The 20,702-nt window shown below is 37.0% G+C and overlaps 1 protein-coding gene across 1 annotated transcript in view; it reads left to right on the top strand.

Moving 5' to 3' along the window:
* Nucleotides 1-19,978, top strand: part of DUSP22 (dual specificity phosphatase 22) — a 70,441-nt gene extending 50,463 nt beyond the window's left edge. Inside the window, exons 4-7 of the mRNA XM_075270779.1 lie at nt 5,941-5,990; nt 12,380-12,454; nt 12,723-12,894; nt 18,170-19,978. Coding sequence (XP_075126880.1) covers nt 5,941-5,990; nt 12,380-12,454; nt 12,723-12,894; nt 18,170-18,358 — 486 coding nt within the window. The 3' untranslated portion in view covers nt 18,359-19,978. The remainder of the gene's footprint in view (nt 1-5,940; nt 5,991-12,379; nt 12,455-12,722; nt 12,895-18,169) is intronic.
* The last annotated feature ends 724 nt before the right edge of the window (nt 19,979-20,702 follow it).

Raw genomic sequence — 20,702 nt, 5'->3', positions numbered from 1 at the left:
GAGAATTGTGTTCTTTTTTTTAATTAATGCATAGTAGTAAATGTTCTTCCGTATTCTTCCTCCCTCACAAGAGCCATTGTTTTACTTAATACACTATTTCTCTTATCTCTTTCTCTTACTTATTTAAAAATGAGTTTCTGTTTATCCACCTGTCTGTCTGTTCTTTATGCTCGACCAAATGACTGGACTGAGCTTTACCAAATTTGGCACACAGGTATATCATGTGTGCGGGAAGGTTTTAGATCTGGTCTCATCTTTCTAAGATGTACCATTCCTGAGATACAGTATTCCCAAAATACTGTAGATCAGCTTTAAAGGTGCAAAGCGCTGTGGATGACACTGTTACACAAAGTCACATACATACAGCTTTACTCCAGGTTTCCATAACAACTGATTGCAGGTTTTTTATTCATAGCCAAAGTGAAATACACATGATCACATCACGCTTATAGGCCAATATAAACTTGCAGGTTCTTCAGTCTTGACATACACACAGCTTTACGCCAGGTTTTTTTTCCCATAGCAACACTCCTGCAGCAAAATGCATGGCTGCTGCTCGAGTTAATGTTAATGAAAACTCTCACCAGAACCAAGCCCAACTCCAATCTGACAAGGCATGGTTTTTTCAACACACACACTAATAACATACAATATAGATCAGTGCAAAACTAGCCAAATCTTATGGAACCACTACACAAACAAAAAAAATGAAGTATACTCCTTCTGCTAGTACTATATAAGTATAGCTTTAAGGAACACTGTCTAAAATTGATACAAGGGTGTAGATGATGGCCTTAACGGTCTCAAGACTTTCATACAGTACAAAGTGAATTTTCATTTTCCTATAGGATATGTATCTGTGCACATATATATTATACAGTAGACAGCTCTACTAGCTAGAAATTATGTGTATGCAAGTCCATCATTAGAAAGCAGCCATTCTATATCTCTATGTAATGTCATAGGTTTACTATGCTCACAATAGGTATGTACGTGTTGATCAATGCAATTCCTAACCACTAAAACTAGAAATTGTTGCTTCTCCTGAAACCAAAAATCAGTTAAACCGATACAGTGAGAGCTTGAAACAGAACAAGTTGTAGGATTTCCAAATTGTCAAGAGTTGAAACAAGCGAGAGTCTACAACAAAATCACAGTTTTCTTAAAAACTTGAAAATGTTGAAAAGAAATTGAGTCAGTGAAATGAATTGTTTTCATGTTTTACTATCAGGTGTTTTCAGCTCCGCTACAAGTTTCTTCAAACCTGAGAAATGGGGTTAGGCTATAGTAGATGTCAGTGACAACTAAGTCATGGTTGTCTTGGTTTTTAACAAATTTATTGCTTGGTTTATTTTAGAAAGACATTTTAAATATAATGTGATTTGTGCAGTTATGGCCCATATTAAAATAATAACATAACACAGATTTATACTGTTGTACACTGTTACTTTCCAGAATTTCACATTTTGTGTGCTATAGGATATGAATACATTAAGTAAGGTATTTATTTCAAGACTTCCAATAGCTGAAATGTTCCTCACTTGTATTTATAGATCCTGTCTGTAATTGTTAACTGACTGCATTACATATTGATGTACTTGGAACACATGTAGATCCTCTATATGTGACTTAGTTAACATTCAAGGAATGTCCTGGCTGGTGGTTTGCTTGGTATCCATTTCTAACATCAATTGCTCTTGTATACTACTTTCTTCCTGTTTATTTGCTTTATGAATTTTATTACGCTTCCATAATCTTACTTTTATTATTGATTGTTGTTTGAAGTAAATCCTGATATCTCTCCATGCATACCATGTAAAATGTATTTTGCTACATTGAGAGATCAATCCATCAGTATAATAGTTCTTTTAAAGCATACCTCCGATTCTAAAACATAAAAATGAATAGTACAAGTGACTCCACGAAACTTTGTAACATATTTTATTAAATGTTTCCATATAATTCATAAGGATTTTTTTTTACTCTTATTTCCCTTCACTGCGGCTTATCACTAATAGTACATGTGTCTATATCTATCTAAATCTATGAGGAGGAGAGTTTGGAGATAACACTGCTGGCTTGAAAATGTATCGCCTCATTCTATACAGTTGCAATGCATTGTAAGGTCCAGCAGTGTCAAAAGAGCTATTAAGATCAAAGTACAGGATAGTGTTTTTTTTGTTTTTTTTTCCCAGCAGTCTACTCCTACTCCCCTCTCCATAGACCCCTATATAAGAAATAACTTACACGTGGAGATTAATGACACCAGTAGAGGAATAATAGTGGTGGCCAGTGATCAAGAAACATTAGTCCAATAATATATAAGAAGATAGCCATTGCACTCAGCAGAAAGTAAAATCCTCTTTCTGTTCTAGTGCTTTGAAATAAGTCAAGATACATCAGATAAGTTTTTGACCAAAATGCAGTATCTATAGTACAAAATGACTGTTGTCCAACATGCCTGATGTATCCACCACGCTGACTTGTTTGAAAGCAGTGGAATAGCGGAAGGCTGATTTCACTTTATGGGGAGTGTCATGGCATTCTTTCTCTATATACATATATTAGGATCTTTAAACTCCAATACAGATCAACGGCCAAGGCTAGACTATGAACTCCAATGAGACTGTTAATATTATTTTGGCTTCAGAGTTGCATTGTTTTTTTATAATACAGGCTTCAGCTGCCTCAGAAGCCATCCGTTAAAGCATACGTCCAACAAGTTTTCATAAAGGAATAGTGCACATGAATATAAGAAACTTTGTATTCTAATTTAGTAATAAGTATAAGATCGTGTTGCTCCTCCTTATCAGCTTGTTTGTATACATAGAATCCTTAGCTTTAACCAGCTGACACACAGAACTCTTTGGAGAGAGGAGGGGGGAGAAGGAGGCTGTTAATATAAAAATATATATATATATATATATATATATATATATATATATATATATACCGTATGTGTGTGTATATATATATATATATATATATATATATATATATATATATATATATATAATATATATAATGTATAAAATTGTGGGTAAGCTTTAAGAATAAAAAAAGTTCCGTGATAGTTATATATTACGATGTTTTGCACTTGGCATACAAAACTGAATAATATAAAGTGTAGCAGCTGTAGAAGTTGTTATTTTACTATAGCTACAGTATTTGTCACGGAGATTAATAGCAGCTCCCCCTTTCTCTATGATCTTCAGGTTCTGACATTCGTGTGGTTTATACAATTATTATTTAGACACATGTCAATGGAATATTTCCAGTGACTTGTATGATAAAGTATCTTCAAACTATAGTAATATTAATATCTCCATAGCTTTGGTATGAAGTAAACCTTATGCACCCCAATTTTATAAATGTATTTATGAATTTATACATCCAAGTTCTTTTGTGGGTTAAAAGATTTTTAAATTTTATTGATTGAAATGACTTTTTGAACAATATCATAAGAAAGATAACATATTATACATTTTTGCTATAAATTGTGAAAAATGAATATACCATATAGACTGAGGCGCTAAAGAAACACACGTTCTACCACATGTCTTAACATGTCAATTAATAATTGCTTTTCTCATGAGAAATATATTTTTGATAGAAAGCGTTAACTTTTTTTCTTCTAAGCATGAAGTCTTAAAATTGAGACTCAATATGTAAATTTCTCTTGGTTATGTAAATTGTGTGGGTTTCGTTGAAATCTATAGCAAGCTATTGGTGTACAGTGCAAAAAAATGTGTCCATGAATTAGTGTAATCAATTATTTCTTTTATTTTACTAGATGATATGGATGGATGTATGGTTAGCTTAATTTTCTATATGATACTTGATGCATTTCGCATTTTTCCCAATGCTGGAACACTATGGTGTATCTGTGTGTTGCTGTTTTTAAGCAGGCAGCTCTACCACTGACAACCTCACAGCTGCCGAACACATTCTTGTGCTACAACACCTGTTTTTCATGTGAAACAAAAGCTCTCATTATAGCTCAGCATGTTTCACATACGCTACTTTTTCTTCTCTCGACATTTAACTTTCGAGTTTCATATGACACAGCTGCCTTGGTTTTAAAGTAGTTTCCTATTTATAAACTTGATATAAAGTAGTCGTATCATACAGGAGTTTCAAGGTCATCAAATGTTGTTCTTGAAAAGTCACTTTGATGAATAGATTGATGTCAAAATGGTTGTATGGTGCAGTGCGCTATATACTAATATGTCTTCTCAAATGGAAATGCTCATCCTCTTCATACAATGATCAAGTATCTTACTGTGCGGAAGAACAGTAATCCCTAAATGTGCCTTAGAGTCCCATTTCAATAAATGGAAAGTTCAGCAATAAGCTTCTCCTGAAGGAATATTGTTGATTGGTGGTTGTGGTGGTGCGCCACAGGGTTACATAGTCCTTTGATATTCCTTTGATATTTCTTTGTTAAGGCGATCCTTCTGGCTTGGCATTCAGGTTTGCTAAAAATAAATGCATTTAACTACATAGCAGTATTGTCAGAATGTAACTGTTAGGAACCTGTCAGTAAGTTCTGGGCAACTAAAATCCCCAATCGCTGAAGCAAAAACAATCATGGGTGTGCCCCGCTCTCCTAACCGGAATGGAACAGGGCCCCAGAGTTCTTCACCAGAGCTCCTGATGGTAGAGTTGGACTTGGAAAAAGTTTGAGGCCCGGATCCGCAACTGCCCAGAGAGCGACGCACACCCAGCGAATCCCAAAAAGGAGAACCCAGAAGGACCCAGACACTAACCTTAGAGTGAAGTCCAAGAGAGCGGAAAGAATGGAGTCACAGATGAGCAGGAGGGAAATCCAGGGATTACATGCAAATAACCAAGGAACGATACCATGGTCAAGCAAACCGGGTCGATAACTGGAGGTCATGTGGTAGCAGAAGGCAGAGGCAGAATCATGGTCAGGGAAGACGGTTCATACACAGGAGGTCAACGAAGTAGCAAAATCAGTATCCAAAAGAGAAGTCAGGTGGAAGCCAAAGGTCATACACAGGAGGTCAGAAAGGTGTCAAATCAGGATCACGGAGGAGAGGTATGAAAAGCAAGCCGGGTCATACAAATGCAGAGGGTTCAGGAATAGCAGGGACAGGAGACAGGCAGGGAGAAATAGCTAGGGAGCTGATTCCGGGGTAAAATGAATAACCAGCGGTGGGCCAGGGCCACAATGAGGCCTAAATAGCCTCAGGCCTGCCGCTGATCCCTCTGACCCTGGAAGTGCTGGCTCCGGTGTCAGGGGAAGACCGGAACGCCCGCAAACACCAGCAGAGGCCTCCGGCTTACCCTGTGCCAGAACCAGCAGTCATCCTGGCGCTGGACACAGAACGGGCTGGGAGCCTCCACGCAGCACAGCGGAGGCCCCAGCCCGTCCTAACACTAACTACTAAAATCCTTGTTCTGTTACTTAGCCAGAAAGGACCAGAATGGGATCTCCAAGGATCACCAAGGTTCATTGCGCTTCAACCAGGATTGATGAACAACGATAATCTTCTTTATTATGTTGCACACACAATACGTTTTGGGGTACAGGACTCCTTTATCAAGTGTATAAGGACAAGAATACAGCACTTATTCTGTTACTTTATACCCTTCCATTTTGCTAAATTTTGAATAAGCATTTTACCATGACACCTGACCATTTACCAATATGTACCGAGGTTGCTAGCCTTAAACACCCCTAAAGCAAATATTATTTCAATTTTGCTCATTGAGAAGCTTCCTTCTATGTTAAAGGGAATGTTTCATATATATATATATATATATATATATATATATATATATATATATATATATATATATAATTAATTTTTTTTTTTTCTTTACTAACTAAAACCAGAAACTGACATTTGAAAAGTATTTTAAGAAGTACATATGCTGGATAACATTTAATATAGTGTCTTCTTATCTCCACAGGGCATGAAATATCTTTGCATTCCAGCATCTGACTCACCAAATCAAAATCTGTAAGTGCTGACTTTGGTATTCTCCTAGAAAGATCTTTAATTCATATCACGGTTCTAATGTAGTAAATCCAACAAAAAATATGGGCTTGACATACTCCAATCCTGAACTGTTTGGCATTAAAGGAGCTCTCCATGTTACAGATATTGATGAACTATTCTTAGGATAAGTAATCAATATCAGATCTGACACTCGGCACCCCCATCAGCTATTTCCAGCAGTCCATGGCTTTGGAGCTAAAAAAGTGAATGGAATCGAAACACAACTCTATTGAACTTAATGGAAGTTAAGATGCAGTAACCCAGCCTGTCCACTACACAAAGAATAGGACTCTGCTCCAGTAACTGCTGGAGACAGCTGATAGGAGATTGCTGGGTCTCAGACCCAATGTAATCTGATGGCCACTCTTCATTTGCTCATTATCATTACCTGGAAAACCCCTTTAGGCTGAGGCCCCACATTACGGAAACGCAGCTTTTTTTGGTTGAAGATTTTGCTACGTTTTTTTGAGCCAATGCCAATGAAGGGAGAAGTATCAGAGCTTAATTTATATTTCCCATTCCTTTTGAAGCCATTCTTGGCTTTGGCTCAAAAAACAGCAACAAAATCTGCAATAAAAAAAATATTTGTTTCCGCATAAACAAATTTGAGGTAGATATATGTATGTAGCATTCTGTAAAATGGACCTAACACTTGGAACCCCAATTGCTCTACTGAACTAAACTAAAGATCACCATAGAACCCTATAATGTGACCTATTTTGTCATATACAGCAGTACAGTATCACAAATGAATTTCACGTACATAGTAAAAGTGATGCGTCAGGAGATGTAGTAGCTTAATCTTTACTGTCATTTTTTAATCAAACAATATCATAGAATTTATCGTTTACAATAGAAGCAGAACCGCAGAGAATGATGGTGCTGACAACAAAGCAGTTTCAGTAATAGAATCCCCAGTACTGAATAAATCCTGGTTGTCACAAGCACATTGCTAGAGCTGTATAATATTCTGATATTAACTGCTTCATTATGGGTACATGCTGAAAGAAAGGTAAAAATTTAAATGCCTCTTAAAAGGGGGAACTTGGCAAACATTGAAGTGAGAAAAAAAAACTACGTTAAAGGTGATATAAAGGGGAAGTCCCTAACAATATGCAAAAATGAACCCAAAGTGAACTTAGTAATGTGTGACTCTTATCAAGAACAGTTTGCTCCATTGAAGAGGGAAGCGTGTCCTATTTGTAATGGGTTGTTAAGCACATGGTTTCTGTTGGGTGAGAGGAAACCTTGAACCCCATTGGAAACTGTGATGTTCAGCAGTGACTTGTTGGACTGTTATAGTTCACTGCTCTTCCATGAGACCCAAATTTATTTTTAAAAGCTTACGTTTTTGTTAAAATACCTCAGTTTATTGATGTGAAGGAATGTGGTGATAATTTTGGGGCGAGTTCTGCCTCAAATCAGGTCAAAATTCCTCTTTGAATCTGTCTTTGATTGTATTTCACGGGGGCAGAGGCCAAAGCATGATGCTGAAGAGTCCTGCTCGATCTTGCTTCAGATCCTGCAGCTGATCAGCCAGAGAACCTGCAGCATGAGGTGCTCGGCTGATCATCTATGGCTAGTTAGTGAATGAGCGCTGCAGTCGAAAGCCAAAGGGCTGGAAAATGGAGAGGAATCTAAGTTGAAAGTCTGCCTGAATTCCTCTTCATTTTCTGCAGTCTAAATGGACTGTTATTGTGACATTGTAGCTTCTAGAAGTTCTTTGCTAGTCAGGAGAGCTGGCAGCTTGCTATTACGAAGGAACTTACTTTTTTATCAGCGCAACTGCAAGCGCTGTGCAGTTAAAGCGCATGGTCCCCATATACTATAATGGGGTTCGTGCACTTTAATTGCACAGCGCTCCTCCTAAACACTCTCCTCCTGCTACTCGTGGACTTGGTGACTCTCCTTTAGTTGAATAGTGGTTTCCCCTGAAACAAGCATTTTTTCCCATAGACTATAATGGGATTCGATATTCGATCAAGTAGTCGAATATTGAGGCTCTACTCAAAACAAATATTGAATCTCGAATATTTCACTGTTCGCTCATCTCTACCAGAGAACTCTACTTACCGAATGCACAGAGCCTACTGCAAAATTAGATGGAGAAGGAATAATAACAAGTGGCTATTCATCAGGATTTGGGCTTGGCCTCTTATTTCTATTGAAGAGCGACATAGATCTTTTACACAGTTGTGCATTTCCAGCTATGGGGCCCATTAGAACATGGTTTCACAAGTGGCCAGTCATAAATTCCCACAGATACTTTCCAAAATTCTGTGGTAAGCATGGAAGCTGTCATTGATATAGAAGGGAAATCAACGCCATATTTATTTACCCATAATCATGCAATCCATATCTGAAGCTACCGAAATACTCTATAATGTGAGTAAAACAGAGATAAGAAATTAGCAAGAGGAGAAAAGTTTTCTCAAATGAAACTAACATAATCTTTGAAGAAGAAAGTAAACCGAAACTGAATTGTGCTGTTTTGAAGGGAGTGTGTCATCAGAAAATGACATATTTTGTCAATATTTATATTTTTACAACAAAACCTAAAATCCTGCAGTATTCACTTTGGCCACTAAGCCTAATAGTAAGATGACACTTCACGCTTTGTAGGAGATTTATTTTGCAGCAGTCTCCTCATTATCTGCACAGGCAAGATTAAAATGAAAGGTGACACCAATGTATAAACAACATGGGAACCACTACTCACAATCGGCGATGGTCATGCCTACTTGTCTTTACTGCACAATGGCGACAATAGGTCTCAAAACATGCCTAGAAAACACTCTCATAGACCACAATAAATATATCCAGATGTTTCTATGGTCTATGTGGTTCATGTTAACAGTGGCACAGGTAAAATCAAGTTCTCATTAACTTGAACAGAAAATAGTCTTAGAAAAAAGTGATCTATTTCCCTTATCTAAATGCCACACATGGTCTGCTCCATAGGTTTGCAGGCAAAAAAAGTAAAAGATCCAGAACCCAGGTCTTGTAAATAAAACTTCGCTTTTATTCATCTTGTGTCCAAACAACAAGAATGCCATTAAAATGATAAAATGAAGGGTATCATCCCTGGAAGTACGGGAGGGAGAAGATCATCTGACGCATTTCGAGGAACTTGTCCTCTTATTCTTAGTCTAAGAGGACAAGAAGCAAAAAAAGGGGGGGTTTAAAAGGTATATATCTAAAACTATCAGTTCACTGCCTTTTATTTCTGTAAAATCAGGTTAGATTATAAATGTGATTTCTTTACCTGTTACATTTCTTCTTTTGTTTTAGCTGTATAGCTGTATCTTCTTTCTAGCTTCTACTTTTTCACACAGTCTTCATGAGTTAAAAAAAGGTGTAAATGCACTTAAGTCATGGACGTGGTAGTGGCAAAGGTTTTTGTTTTTATACAGTGAAGGAAATAAGTACTTGATCCCTTGCTGATTTTGTAAGTTTGCCCACTGACAAAGACATGAACAATCTATAATTTTAAGGGTAGATTAATTTTAACAGCGAGAGATAAAATGTCACAAATAAAATCCAGAAAATCACATTGTATAATTTTTTAATAAATTTATTTGCATTTTATACAGAAAAATAAGTATTTGATCCCTCTGGCAAACAAGACTTACTGTAATACTTAGTGGCAAAACCTTTGTTGGCGGGTACAACAGTTAGACTTTTTTTTTTGTAGTTGATGATGAGTTTTGCGCACATGTCAGGAGGAATTTGGTCCACTCCTCTTTGCAGATCATCTCTAAATTAAGATTTTGAGGCTGTCACTTGGCAACTCGGACCTTCAGCTCCCTCCATAAGCTGCATTGTTACAACTTCCATTGCTGTGTATTACCATCCCTTCCTTCTGTCTATGAAAGGTCCAGTTGTTGTAGCAGCTAGCTTCCTGCTTCTGCAGCTGCACAAATTCATGCAACTACATAACATTGCAAGGATGTGAAGGTGCATCCTTACAGGGTTAGGAGTGGATTAACCGAACAGAAATAGTCAATGGATGGTTCAGAAACTGTTAACTATGAGATATATATTCACATATGAAATGTTTTATAATTGGAAGCACGTTTTAATATTTCAGCAAAAAAGGCAAAAACAATGGTGAAAATGCTGCTTTTTCTGACAGTGGCTATCCTTGATATTGCATCTCAATGCTATTCATTTGAATGGGACTGAGGTGCTGTATGGCCGTGTGACGAATGAGCGTGCTGTCACTGTACCTGTATATTATATATGTGGACAGACCCTTTATTGCCCAAACTACGCTGGTCCTGATTTATAATTTATATACATACATATAGTGTTCAGGAAAATACTTTGCGAAAGTATTTTAAATACAGAATACTTATGACTGAAGTATTTTAAATAGAAATACTAAATACTACTTCAAACGTATTTTAAAAATACCAAAATACTTGACAAATTTAAACAAGAGCAATTTCTTCTCAATTTGCAAGATGGTTGGCATGAGCCGCCCCTTTTCTGATTGTAATAGGATAAAACCCCTTGTAACTGGCTTCATAATGGATTTATACTGGTGTAGCAACTCACCGGGCTTGAAAGCTGGAAGTTTGAAGGCTGTCGTGTAATTTGGGCTCCACGTTTTCAGAAATCAAACGACAGACAGTGTCGTACGTCGAGTTCCATCACGTCTCACCGGGTGGTTGGTTAACTTGTTTGGACAAAAACAATTGGGACCTTCCCTTCGCCACTGGATCCGTAAAGTGGAGGACATCCAGTGCATGGAGGATCTCACGGCCTCTCTTAGGGACACCCACGAGGTTTTCCTGAAGGCCTGGACTCCTTGGATCTTGTTTCAGGGGTCCCAATCTTACAGGGATATCATTGGCTAAGGCTCGACCTGTTTCTAGGGTTCTGATTGTGGTCCGTTCCTGGCCCCCCCCCCCCCCCCTTTTTCTCTCCACCTTCTTTCCCCTTTCTCCTTCTGCTACCTCCCCCTCCTTTCCTTTGTCCTCCCCTTTTATCCTTTTTTTTCCTCCTGGGTTTTCCCTTTCCCCTTGTTGTCCTTTGGCAGCACTGGTTCCTATTTTTACTTGAGAGGTCCTGTGTCTGCTTCCTGTGATGTTTTTCCAGGTTTTGGGCCTTTGTTCCCGTCTTGGGCCTTCCCTGTTTTGCTGTGTTGTGACTAATGTTGCATTTTGGTTTTTCCTGTTGTATCCTTTGTTTATAAATAAAGAATTTATAAAAAAAAAACAAAAAAAAAAACAATTGGGACCAAAGGTCCAATTCAGGAGAACCGCGCTCACTGGTATGGAAAGGAGATGACATAGCAAATTTCCAAAATTCAGAAGCGTTTATTGAAGTAAATACAGCACAGCACAGCATGTTTCGAGCCTTAATCGGCCCTTTCTCATGTGCAAGAGATGGCCGGCACTGTAGCAGCGTCCTCTCTCCGGAGCGTTCTCCCACACTGGTTTGACCGCCCAGTGTTAACTTGTTTGGACAGGCCTTGCAGTAAGCAGACACTTTTTGTCCTGCCCTGCCTCTTCGGATTTAGTCTTGTTAATTTTGAAAAAAGTTCCATCCAAAATTGCAGGGAGATGTGGGTCTTCAAGATCTGAATCATTGTTGGTTGCATCCCCTTCACTGGTATTACGATTTTCCTCCATTTTTTAAGTAATTTTACAGAATGGATTACGCGATCGGGATGATTAAAAACTAAAAATAAATCATGCTTCACTAAAAGGCGGACTTGCGTTGCTGGAATGCTCTGCAATTTTCCCTCCTCTCGTCACATCTTGCATGAGATACGAGAAATGAGAGTGATGACGTGATTCACGCTATTGTGTTTTTTTTTTTTTTTGTTTTTTTTTTAAAGTGCGGTGAGGCAGGTTATTTAAATTCCAACATTTTGTTTTAAAATATGTAAAATACTTCCTAAAAGTATTTTAATTACAAATATAAAATACTGAATAAAAAAAAAGGATTTTAATTACAAATTTTAAATACTATTTTGATTACTTGTATTTTAAATGCTCCCAAACACACACACATATATATATATATATATATATATATATATATATATATATATATATATATATATATATATATATATATATGTGTGTGTATGTATATATATATATATATATATATATATATATATATATATATATATATATATATATATATATATATATATATAATATGTGTGTTATTACACAACAACCTTATTTTAACTCACTGGTTCATTTGAAATCCTAATAAAAATTTTCCTTTTGCCTGAAAGCTTCTAATTCTAGTTTTGTTCAGTTTGACATTTTTTGTCATGTAAAAAGGCTAAATGAGAACATTAATATAATTGTTTGTATATTTTCTAGAGTACAACATTTTAAAGAAAGTACAGCATTTATCCATGAATGTCGGCTGAAAGGTGAAGGATGCCTTGTCCATTGGTACGTGTCTTTGCAGATCTTTAAGCATTTTTTTAGATTCTGCATTGTTCATTTGATAGACTTCTAGTGCCATATAAATAGTAAATTACTTCAGAGCTGAGCAACAAAGACCCATTCTGACCTATGGTTTGGAAATATTAAACATTAACTGCACCTTAGCAGAAGGCCTGCCACTAAAACAAAAACTTTATTATAGTTCTATACTATTCTAGTTAGAATGAACATGACTTTATTTAATATCAGTTGTGCAATTTACTCTATGTTTAAGTTTGGCAGGTGTGTCCAGAAGTGTCACTTTGGTAGTAGCCTATGTCATGGCGATCACAGATTTGGGTTGGGAAGATGCATTGGCTGCTGTTAGGGGAGCAAGAACATGTGCTAATCCCAATATGGGTTTTCAGAAACAACTTGAGGACTTTGGAAAATGTGATGTCCATCATGTAAGTAAACTAAGCATGCACTTTACTATTAAGACTGTGTAACATAACAGCAACTTGTCAAACAATATAACATATAACAATTCAATATAAATAGCTTAAAGGGGTATTCCCAATCGGGAATATCATAAATGCTGCAAATTTCCCATATGGGGATATCCCTTTAAGAAAATACTTGTTAATGCTTATGATATGCCATGAAGTTAAATCATTTATTATATAGGAACGGAAAAGTGCAAAGTGAAGTCTGCAGACCTGTTTAATAGTCAACTCTTGAAATCTATGTTTAAATGCTGACTCATTTCCACTAGACTTGAAAAATCCACTTTAAGACTAAAATAATTTATTTGCTTCCCCTCCCTTACTATTAAATTCTGTCTAACTGACTGAAAAACCTCATCCCTAATACCTGTTTCTGTTAAGCCAGGGGTTTAACCATATGTATGTAGTGCTCAATAAGCAATCATTCAGTTATATTTCATGTTAACATCTGCATACAAATATGAAAAACTGCTATTTTCTTCACGCGCCTTACATACTTTGTGTGTTACAGTCATACAGAACTGTGCTCTTAAATACGCCGTGAAATCAGTACAGAATAGCAATTTTTTTTTCTATAGACTGGACATTATTAAAAAAGAAGTCCAGTGTTTGTCTCTCACTCTCCAGGCTTCTTTCATGTATACTGCCCCCCATATCTCTGAGCTCCTGATGAGATATCATATTGACTTGCATGCATCACATGGGCAACTAAAGACTGTATTATGTCTACCTGTTGGGGGCAGTGTAATTGTTATTCTATAAGTATATAGTTTATCTAGTTACTGGGAATGAGTTGTGACTTCCTTCATTATAGCTGTGTAACTGGAACCATCTGCTCATCGGTACATAAAGAATGAAAAAAAAACAATGATATTCATTACAATATAATCCTTTAGGGAGCCTTCGTACGGAGTAAATGCTCCACTCATTCTGAACATAAACTCGTTCAGAATGAGCGGCGTTAAAACAGATCCCATTGATTTCTATGGGTGCTGGCATACGCGCGTATCACATTGAAAGCAATAGGTAAAAAAGCCTCCCATTGATTTCAATGGGTAGCGCGCATATGCCGACACCCATAGAAATCAATGGGATCTGCGGTGGCGATCCAGTCCAGTTCTGCAACACCACTGCTTTGATGCATCAGTCGAAATTGACAGAGACATGCAAAAAGTTAAAAGCCACAAATGGTTTCTGAAGCAGCTGTTAGAAGTTGCCTTCTGTATAAGAGAGTAGACACTCTTTGCTGTGTATGTAGGGGGGCTCATCTCCTGACCCTATCTGTACCCCTGCCAACCATCATGACCTACTATTATGTTTTACATTGGTTGTTCATACTTGTATTGAAGTCCATAGACAGCCAGTCAGTGATCTGCTATTTGTTAATGGTCTACTAAGTATGACATGGTATTGCTAAAATGTATATCGCATGGTATCGCCCTCTTTATCAGGATGTGCAGTTGGCTGTACTTTCCTATACACTAGAAAAAAATGCATTTCAACACATACCACCCGGGTGTAGGCCTTATACTATGTATTTAGTATTACATAGCCACAAAGTAAAGAGAATCTTTCATGTCCTCTAATATTGTGTGTGTTATATACTGCTGTACAGCATGCCGAATACACAGCTCTGTCTCACCACTGGACCGTGGGACACATCTATAGAGGTACACTGTTGGGGGGCTGTTCTTCACCACCCAGAGCTGTAAGGCTGGCCCCTCTGTGAGTGCAGTGATGTTGGCACCAATATCTCTACAACTGGAGCAGATATGAGCAAAACTTGCAGTGCACTGATTTCAGCAGTGTATGACACTCACATGAAAGGTCCTCTAGAGGCCATGCCTATTGTAACTGTTTGGTTTCCATATTCAGGTTTTGTCCAAGTTCAAAACCAGGAGAGGAATGAGTAAAAGAGAAAGAGGAGCAGCTGTATATACTTTCTCCCCCTGGTATTGGTTTCAAAAATAACAGAGAACATGAACAAAATCTGAATGTAGAAACCCAGCCTTATAAGCACTGACTGACCATATCACTAGAGTGGTGGTAGGTGTGGGGGTTAAATGATTGAAAAGATGAGACAGACTACCCAATCAGGAGGCGATTTAGTTGTAAAGAAGAAAAAACACATTGAGTCTATACAAATCAGCTGGTGAATGGCTGCTATAGGACAATCATGTCCAACTCTGATATTTTCAGCTGACCACAGGCCTAATATATCCAGCATGACTGAGCTAAAGTCTACCACCAGCCATAGCTATTCGATGTTCACGGTATTTTCCATGGCAAATGGCCCAAATGGTTTGATATTTATGGCTAAAATTATATCTAATGTGCTATAGAGCTCTAACTGGTTGTTTATAACACTAATAAAATGCCCTCCTTACTTGATTTAATTTTGGGGAATCCTTAAGACCCTTTGGTAGAACCCCAAGGTATACCGGAACCGTATTTGGAGATAAAATGTTTCTTTTCTCCTATTAACTGTTACTCAGATTAAAGTGTAATGACTTCCAATTGTCACTTAGTACCGTTGTCACACTCGTACTCAGTTAACTTCCTCACACACAGACTTGAACTCCAGCAGGTTCATTACATATATTATAATATAACAATTTTTTTTTTTCTATTTAGCTATTCTTAATACAAGACCTGATTTAAAAAAAAAAAAAATGTCTGTGTGCAAGTTTAGATTGTGATTCAGTCCATGTAGACAGGCTATTTTACTCCTAAAACACTGAATAATGTCGACCGTGAAGAGTCGTTTGTGAAGCTTTTTCCCTGATCATGTAATTCACTCTATTGGGTTTGAAGACATTGATGAAAATATTAGGGACTTTCCATCTCCTTCATTTCATATGCAGGGCATTAGTCATGTCTATGGTGTTAGTACAAAAGCATTGCCATAAAAAAATCAATTAATAATGGGAGGTAAATGAATATGAAGTGTCCCTGTTATCTTGGGTACAAGCTGCACTTCAGTTTCTCCATTGTTGCTTATTGGATTTATAGAAAAAAATGAGCTTTTACATTTGATATCATTATTATTCTTCTCAAACTTTTATTTCTATATTATCTAGCGACCGTGCAGGTTTGTATACTGGGGAAATTTGAAATAAAATTCACAAATTGTATTGTTGTTATTGATTGTAGGTTTATTTATGCAAAGGAAATATTTTAGTTGTATGACATTACAGCATATTAATATTTGTATACATAAGTAGAGATCTATATTTTGCTGTATCTATATATTAAAAGACTTCTACTACTGAAAATCTTGGGAAACTCCTGAGACTCGTGTGATGGAATTTTAGGTTTGGCCAGTGTGGGGAATCGCTCAGGTAGATGCTTGTAGCAGTGCAGGAAACAGGGACACAGACACTGGATTGGTTCAGGCTTTATTCACATGTAACGCATGCACTGCTTTTGCAAAGGATAAACAAAACAAACACCTTCTCAGCTGAGAAAACTAACTTAAACGTAAGGAAACTTCTCCCTGACTATACAGGAGACTGGCTACCAGTCTCCCACCGTGGCAACAACAACGGGTGTCTCAGTACCTGCTTTGGAGGTCCGGTCTGGACAGTTCAGCTCTGTCAGTGTGGTGCCACCCTGCTAGTCTTCACACACAGACTTTATCAGGCCTTGATTACACAGCTGACCTCCCTGGTGTGAGTTTTTACCATACACCCTTTAGGTGCCTGACTGGAATGTACCTGTCTTCCCAGACCACACCCTTCACTCTCTCACACCAGCAATATGGAATGCTACTTGACAACCAAATTTTGATTTGCCTAAGTAGCACCATTCAAGAGATGCTAAGCTTTCTGCTCATTTTTTAAACAAATATGATATTAAAAAATAATAGAAATTGATGAAAAAAAATTAATGATATGAATGCTATCCCTTTGCACAATGTAGATCTCTCCCATCCCATTTGATTCGGCTTCTCAATCGATTAAAAACATACCGTATATACTCGAGTATAAGTTGAATTTTTCAGCACAGTTTTTTTTGCTGAAAAAGCCCCCCTAAGCTTATACTTGAGTGAAGCAAAAAAAAAAAAAAAAAAATTTATTTTTTTATTTTTTGGGGGGGGAGGGTGGGGGGTCTATGACCAGTCGCAATAATAATGTATAGAATCTCCCATAAAATACTGAAAAAAAAAGCTTTAAAAAAATATAATAAAATAAAGTAAATAAAAGTTCTAAATCCCTCCTTTCCCTAGAATACATATAAAGGTTGAAAATGACTGTGAAACACATACACATTAGGTATCCCTGTGTCTGAAAGTGCCCGGTCTACTGAATATAGGGGATCTGCAGTGCTCCTGTTCCGTCGGGAAGGGGTTAATAGGAGCACTGCAGATATCCTATATTCAGCCAGGCTGAATTCCAAGTGGGGGAAAAAAAAACAGTCCTCAAGCTCAGGGAAGGGGCAGACAGACAACCAAAACACCCCCTCCCCTTCCCCGGCGCCCAGCAACTACTGCACCCAAAAACTTCGACCATTTTATTTTTTGAAATTTTCCAGTAGCTGCTGCATCCCCCCTCCCCTCGGCTTATACTCGAGTCAATAAGTTTTCCCAGTTTTTTATGGTAAAATAAGGGGCCTCGGCTTATATTCGGGTCCGCTTATATTCGAGTATATACGGTAATCTTAAAGATTATCATTATAAATCATGGTTAAAAATAGGAAGTGCACTACAAACAATATGAATGAGGATTTTACTTAATAAAAAACATTTTGGATCATGTTATGTTTGAAGTACACATTCAGATTTTATCTATGATTTGTCAAAGATTGTGGAGCTGATTCATCCAGACCATTATATGGTCCCTGCAATGACAGAGAATCAGGCACTCCCTCCACTGTGCTGTGCACCTCTGCAGATCTCTACACCAGATGATAGCTGACTTGGATTTTTGATGACATTTATGCTACAAAATGTGGTAAATGTTAGTGAACTTGGTTTTGGCTTCATTCATGCATTGCCCACTTTTAGAAAACTTGTAAGTTCAGCATACAAACACCACTTGCAATTATTTTTATCTCAAGTAGAATTGTAAAGTCACAAACCACTGGCTCACAACTTTTTTCCACAAACACAGTTGCTCAGATTCTTAGTGAGTCTGTGCCTGCGCCTTCATTGAGTATTTTCATATTTTTAATAATGTTACCATTGGGGTGCTAGTATACTTTTTTTTTTATAACTTGTGTTAACTTTTTTTTGTAGCTAAGAAATTGGTTGAAGGAGACTTATGGTGAAAGCCCTTTTCTAGATGAGGAAGAAGCCAAACAACTTGTTGCCAAACATAAACAACATGAAGAAGAATCAAGCGCTGGAAATTCAGGAAGACAATGGAGCAGCCACTTAACTTCTCTTTCATCCATGGCATACAGCAATTACACTACAGAGACATAAAGCTTCTATCCCAGCACTTGTATCTACAATCCAATGTACTATTAAGCAGTCACTACTCTAAGAATGGCACCACACTGGTGACTGTCATCCAATGAAGAGAGAGCTTAGATGAGTTAAGAGGTCTTAAGATGTATCTTTCTGTCTATACCTTTGCAGAGATAAACAGTATATTACAAAACTGAAGTGCAGGTCTTGAATCAAATTCTAATTGAATTCCACAATTGTGTTTTGTTGGCAACTTGGCACTTTATTATCAGTATATCTAAAACACACGTTTTGTTATAGCAAAGAACTGTGTCATCACTTTTACTGTGCTTCTGTTTTTAATGTATACTTTAACATTTTCTACCTCAGGATAACAATTATTTTTACTGTTTCCAAACACAACCACTTGTACCCCTAACAAACTTGGGAAGTAATTGACTGTATATTACTCAGGTAGGTAATGAGAAAAAAAAAATGGATGAAGAATTCAGTTCCAAACAAATCTACTTTAGATTTGGTGCCATAATAGACTCAGGTAACGAAAGACGATCCGATTGCCTGCGTAAAATCTGAAATAAATCTGTAGGTTTAAGCGGAGTACATCATTTCTCAAAATAAATCTGAAATTGGTTAATGCTGTTGTCCAATATAAAAAAAGTAATTTTCTGGATGTAAGGAAGTATGTGTTAGAAAACAAGACGTATGACACTTGACTCATATAACTTCTGCCCTGCAACTGTCATGATCTTTTTACTGTATATACGTATACAGTGGTCACTTGGTCTACACCGTTACAATATGGCAACAGAATGATATACAGTAGATATTGTTAAAAAAGCAGAAAATAATTCTGCAGCTCAGATAAAGCATCACTAAAGAATAAAATATGATTAATATTACATGAAATAAGGACTTTGCACTATGAATTAAGATGAAAGGAATCATTTGTTGACTATATGGCAACTATAATTGGATTAGCAAATTTCTGGAAGTCTGTATCCAAAATCATGAAGAGAGCATCAGGCAAAAAAACCCCCCAAAAAACATTTTTTTGTTGTATTTGCTTAAAATAAAAAAAAAAATGTATATTTATCAAATCATTCCCATTCCTATAGTCAGTACTGCAAAGTTGGTTATGTAATGTATTTTGTATACTGTGTTGCCATTAAAATGGGCCAACATATCAATATTTGCATGCTCTGTTTCATACCCAAGTCATAACTGGATAAGATTATAATAAGTATAGTATTTTATGCATGATCATCTAAGATGCATTTAAAGAGAGTCATGTATAGCCATGGTAGAAGACCATAAAACCTGTTACTTACATTATCTTTCAGTTGCCTGCCCAGTTCTACCTAGGTTTTGCTGATATTTAACTCCCTGTTGCGTCCTATTATCAAGTGTTCTTTACGTGACTAATCCTTCCAAGGAATAACCTTTTTTAGTCTAGGCATTATGTTGACAACTTGATGGGCAAATGTTTGCAACTGAAAAGAAAAGGAGTTGCCACGGTCAGGGTAATAATCTATGATGAAGGAGACAAATCCTTGAATGCTAGGGAATTTATCAGAATTCCTTTTGGGGTATCAAACACAACTACTGTATCTGCTGCATAGTTATATAATTATAAACTTTCCAATCTATGTCTGTAAATATAAACTGAAATTTTACCATAATCTTTTTGGGTGTGGAATTTTATTCAATTTGAAGTGGACACGACAGGTCTCCAGATGTCAACCAAATAGGTCACCAATGCAACTAAGAATCTGCAAATGGTACCAAGACTTTCTGTTGTGCCTTTAAGAAAAAAAATGACACGCTGCAACACTCTGCTAGGTTAAGCCCTGCTCCCTAGACTGCCCGACTAATAGCATCTTTGTCTTCAATACTGAACTGCTTAAATTTTATAAACTGTAGTAGCCTGGCACAGATGCCTTCTCTGTGCATCAGTGACTACTAGTCAAGTGTTTCTTCTCAAGGTTTTAGTGTCTAATCAGATCTATGGTATCTTACCAAGCAGATGGAAGGACTGGCATCACACTATGTTCAGCTAATTATTGAAACATACTTTATTTCTTATAGTTAGTTTGTACTCACTGATTTTGCGTGATATTGATCAGAATATTTCGAAAAATAGCAGGCTTCTTATGTCTCCTATAAGATTGGAGGAGTTCCTCATTATTATAATCAAAATAGTACATGATCATTTTGTAAGGCTAAAGGTCACCTACAATCGAGGGAGTTGGTGATTCTGCAGGGTTAATTCAATTCTGACATCTCTATTGTACCTGATGTCGATTGTTGGAGGGTCTGCATACCTGTTTATGTTCATGTCTGTAACCCTGTTAGAACCAGG

This window comes from Leptodactylus fuscus, chromosome 4 (assembly GCF_031893055.1).
Source record: "Leptodactylus fuscus isolate aLepFus1 chromosome 4, aLepFus1.hap2, whole genome shotgun sequence".
Taxonomy (NCBI): Eukaryota; Metazoa; Chordata; class Amphibia; order Anura; family Leptodactylidae; genus Leptodactylus; species Leptodactylus fuscus.
Note: the sequence above shows the minus strand (reverse complement) of the source record. Positions and strands in the feature narration are given on the sequence as shown.